Below are 5,322 nucleotides of genomic sequence, written 5' to 3'. Positions count from 1 at the left end.
TCGGGCGGAGCCGAACATTAAATACCCGGCGCAGGTACCGCTACATGGTAAGCCGGTGTGTATCAGTTTTGAGTAAATTAGCGTCCTTAAATTTCGAAATATTGAAGTTTCAAGCATTTCTGAAATTTGCCGTTAATGAAAAGTGGTCGTAATTTGAATCTGATTCCAATAATTTGCAACGTTTTGCTTCAATGTGGCAAGCACAATAATCATACCGAGTTTGGTACAAATTGGTAGAACGGTTACCGAGATACATATATGTGATCATAAGTGGGAGGTGCTACGCACATTTTCCAAAATTTTGTCATAAACGTATTTCTTGGTAAAGAATTGTTGCAAGCATAAATTTTGAGTAAATTGGCTTTAATATTTGCTGATTTATCGAAGAATTCGTATTTCTCCAAATTACCGTTATATGGGAGGTAGGCGTGGTTATTGTCCGATTTTAAAAATTTTCGGCCATTTGGTATGCTGTAGCAAGACTAACAACTGTACCAAGTTGGGGAGAAATTGGTGCAGCGGTTACCAAGATATACACATGTATCCATAAGTGGGTGTGGCTACGCCCATTTTCCAAAAATGTACAATATTCTTATTTTTCGTCTAAAGGTTATTGTAAATGTCAATTTTGAGTGAATAATCTTCAGTAGTTACTAAAATATCGCAGTTTTCGTATTTCGGAAAATTACCGTTATATGGGAGGTAGGCGTGGTTATTGTCCGATTTTGCCCATTTTCAATACCATCCGTCCTACGCCCGAAAGAAGTGCACATACCAAGTTTCGTTAAGATATCTCAATTTTTACTCGAGTTATCGTGTGCACAGACGGACGGACGGACGGACGGACGGACAGACAGTCACCGCTTAATCGATTTCTCTTTTCATTCTGATCATTTATGTATACATTTGTCTATATATATCTCGATTCGTTTTGCCTGTTACAAACAACCGTTATGTGAACAAAGTTATAATACCCTTGTGCAAAAGTGCGCTCGGGTATAAAAATTTTTTTTTTTGGAGCTAAAATTCGACCAATTTTGAATTTCGAATCTCGAGGCTTCGAATATCGAATTTAACCATCCCTAGTATATGTACGGTGGTGACCAGATTTATGTGGCCAAAAATCGGGAGATTTCTAAAGCATCATTATCCGAACATACAATTTCGTTTTTAGAATAAAAATACATAACATCTTTTAAAACAGTTTTATTTACAACAAAACAAAGAGAAGAAAACACAAAAAATGATCGGAAAAATGTATACACAAAATATATACGGAGGCGAGAATGTAAATAGGGAAAACACATTTTAGCAAGTTTTGGCTACTTTTCTCTGATTAAACAATTTTTATTATTTGTCAATGTTCTTGTGGCTTATTAACATTTTATTTTTAATATTTTTATTTATTTGTACCACGATTGTTTATTAGGAAAAATTTAAAAAGCAACAAAGTCTAAGCGGTAGAAGTTATAGCAGCTGATTTGCCGCTTGATAGTAGTTGGTTGAATAAGGAAAATGAATTAGCAGCAAGAGTTTACGGGGTGTACATAGCTCAGTGGTTAACGCTTCTGACTTTGAACATCGATTACACAGGTTCGATCCCTGCTGAAGTCTAGAAAAGAGAAGTCTGATGAGGAGATGTGGTGATCTCCGAAATAGCTGCTATAGCTTCTACCGCTTAGACTTTGTAGCTTTTTCAATTTTTCCTAATAAACAATCGTGGTACAAAGCTCAATAAAAATATTAAAAATACAATTTTTAATATTTTTTTATAAAAACATGACTTACTATCTAAAAAACATGTAACCAAAATTTCAAACTTTGTAGAACATGTATAAAAATTCGCCGAATCTTAACAAATGTAGATCAAAATTTTAAACATTTTAATCCGTTTTTCTAGAATTGTTTTCAGTATCCAGTTTTGCGGCCCATTAAATTTTGGTATAATAAAGTGAAATTTTTAAGTAGCTTGGACTCACCGTTACTTTTTGGCAATTTTGGTTCGCGAATTTTCTTCCATACAAAGTATGTTCAACGATTTCTTTGTATGGAGAAAATGAGCCACACCTTCCACACTTATGCACTTTGAATTGAATGGGCTACAAAACTTCATACTCAGGATGTTTTTTAAGAAATAATAAATAAAAAGCTCAAAATTTTAATGAAACTTTGTCCAATTTTGCTAAAGTTTTACAAAGTTTGAAATTTTGACTTACATAGTTTTTGCCAGATCACGAGCTACACTTTTATAAACAAATTATAAAAATTAAATAATCGAAAGGGGAAGAATAGCCAAAGAATGCAAAAATGTGTCTTCCCTATTTATATTTTCGACACTGTATCTACAGCTTATAATTTTCATATCCATGATTTTTTTAAGGAAATGACTTAATATTATTTTTTATAATTTCACTAAATTCAAGTTAGAATCGTTTCATTTAAAATAAAGCAATAAACTTAAAAAAAATTATAAATCCCTAAAAAAATGAGAAAAGAATGATAGACTGCAATACAGCTTGAGTTCAAGTTTAACAGAATAAAACATAACCAAAGATCATAGAAAATAGGGATTCTGGCTATGTTTACGGCTCCCTTATATTCTCTCTCCTCTGTGATAACGAAGGTGCTGCCACGTTTGTACGAAAAATTGTTTTTGGGCCAGAGTACACGGAGACTCTTATTAAATTAATAAATAAAACACTTAAAATCGGAACTTAATCGGTACGAATATGAAAAATCGGGACATTTATACGTCCCGACTTAAAAAAAAAATCGGAACTGTTCCACCAAAATCGGCACGAATGGTTTACGTAAGGACATATATGACCCCGAGAAAAAGTACGCCAGACGGAAAAAATTGCGGTATTACACAATTGAAATTTCAAACCATTTTGATTTAGATTTCATTTGTACATTTTTGTCAATAATTTCTTTTGATCCATTAAAATTTTAGACATTCCCAAATTATTACTTTAAATGTTTTACTATAAATACTTACCGGAAACCCATCCAGTGACCATGCGAATTGCGGTAAAGGATTACCAGTTGCTACACATTTCAATGATACAGTCGGTCCTGGCTGCAGTGTTTGCTCCGAAAACCAATAAAGCAATTCCGGAGAAGCGTCTAAGTAAAATAAAAAGCAAACATATATATGTAATTTCATTAAAGAATTATAATAAGATTTATCGCATTTCAACTGTACTTTTTCCGACTTTTTCGAACCAAAAGGTTCATTCGGTACACTGAACTCAATTTAGGCAGTGGCGGACCCAGGTAGGGTAAAAGGGGGAAATTCCCCCCCAAAGCAAAGTTCAAACTGTGAGCGTATATCAAAGAAACTCGAAAACTTACTTGCGGAGCGCGTAGATGTAACTCGAAGTGACTTCGAGAAGCTTGGGGAAAAAAACCTAACGAATGGATGCTTTGGAAAATTTTAATTCATGGAAAAAGTGTGTAAAATTTCTCTTGACTTTGAAATTTTAGCTGTGTGCTAAGCTCGAAGTATTATGTTATTTAATTAGGCCTATCAGTTTTTCGAATTCACTGAATTTTCAAAATGTTGAAATTATGTATGTAGATACTTAATTTTCAATTTTTACTTTTTTTGTTATATTTTCGAATTTTTATTATTTTACACAATTGAAAGTCACAGCGAGTTTGAATATTTTCAAAGGTTCAGAGAACAACGAAAATTAATATTATTAAATTTCTTGAGATTTCTTATTTTTAGAATAATTTCCAAAATTTCAAAAACTATCTAAATCCGGGAGATTCTAAAAATTTTGGTAAAATGAGAATATTTTGAAATGTACAAAATTATTGAGATTTTAAAAATTTTAATATTTTCCAAAATTTTGAGAATTTTATTTAACCTAAAATCCATCCTAAAATGTAAAAATGTGAAACATCACAAATTGTCGAAAAATTCTTATGTTCATGGTACTTATGTGTAAAAAATAGAAATTTCTTAGAATTCTAAAAGATATTAACATTTTTGAAAAATTCCAAAATTTTTCCACTTTTCGGAACTTTTCCAAAATTTTGTATTGATATAACAAAGTTTGATAATGTTAAATTTTTTGAAAATCTTGAAAACATCAACGTCCAAAAATTTTTTAAATCTTCAAGAATTACAAAAATTTTTTAAACTTTCAAAAACGACGAAATATGAAAATATTTTCAACATTCGAAAACTTTTAATTTCGTTTGATCAATTTTGTATATTCGACACTTTTACTTAGAAAAAATTGTTAGAACTCCTACAATTCTCAAAATTTTTGAAAAATAAAAAATTTCTAGAAATCTAGTATTCACCATTATATTGAATTATTGTGATTTACTAAAATTTCTCAAATTCACAAAGTTTTGAAAGTTTAGAAAATTTTGGAATTCCACAAGTTATTTAAGATGGGAAACTTCAAGAAATTCAAAACTATCAAAACTCTAAAAATTTTTAATTGCGGTGATTTTTAAATTTATATACACGATATATGTTGAAAAATCCTCCTAACGTTTTGAGGAATTTTTAGCAAAGTGGATACACTGCATGTGTTTCAATTTCAATTGGGAATGAGTTGAAAGTGCCAAAAAATATAATTAAAGGCGGAAATATCTGTAACCTGAATGTACTCTGGCGGGAATTTATTCTTGCAACGATGGATAGGTAGTAAGTAAAATTTTAACTCAAGTTCGGCGCCCACGAAGTACCACATAAGGTTTTGTATGAAAGGCCTGGTTTAGAAAATAGACCCAAATGCTTTATGTACGCAGTGCAATATAGGCCAAATAGAAAGCCTTGAGCTTCTGCTCTTCAAGTACCCTATTTATTATTTCTTTAGGGACTACTACCTAGGACCAACTCTATAAAAGTTTGAAAGCAATCCAATACATATATTCCAATTAGCCGACCAATTTAGTCAGCATGGTGTACCTCTATGTTGTTAACTGTTTGCGATTCAGAGCCAACATTTTAAATGCATAAATTGTGTAAACTAATGCCATTTTCTTATTCAGATAGTTATAGCTAGGGACAATTAGGTCACTTACACGTGTTGATTTTGGAAATATTAATTTTTCATAAAGGTAGCCGGGAGTCTTATCCATCATAAGACGAAATAGGAAAATACAATTTCTGGCTTTCAAGTAGTCAGAGATTTCACAGCCCAGCAGGCTTGCCCTCCAGGCAGAGATATGCTCAAATTGTGCTATCCCAAATACATAGCGCGTAATATGGTTGAAAGCTACCTCAATTTTATGCGCTGATTGAGAGTCTAGCTTGCTATAAACTAGTTCAGGATAGCATATTATCGGAAGTATAAG

The 5,322-nt window shown here is 31.9% G+C and overlaps 1 protein-coding gene across 1 annotated transcript in view; it reads right to left on the bottom strand.

Annotated features, from left to right (window-relative positions):
- Positions 1–3,169, bottom strand: part of LOC118749741 (Down syndrome cell adhesion molecule-like protein Dscam2) — a 266,791-nt gene extending 263,622 nt beyond the window's left edge. The window contains exon 1 of the mRNA XM_036484519.1: positions 2,999–3,169. Within this exon, the coding sequence (XP_036340412.1) occupies positions 2,999–3,166 (168 nt within the window). The 5' untranslated portion in view covers positions 3,167–3,169. The remainder of the gene's footprint in view (positions 1–2,998) is intronic.
- Positions 3,170–5,322: the final 2,153 nt, after the last annotated feature.

The sequence above is a fragment of the Rhagoletis pomonella genome, unplaced genomic scaffold, assembly GCF_013731165.1.
Source record: "Rhagoletis pomonella isolate Grant_MI unplaced genomic scaffold, Rhpom_1.0 Rhpom_scaffold_00039, whole genome shotgun sequence".
Lineage (NCBI taxonomy): Eukaryota > Metazoa > Arthropoda > Insecta > Diptera > Tephritidae > Rhagoletis > Rhagoletis pomonella.
This window is presented reverse-complemented; position numbering and strand designations above follow the sequence as displayed.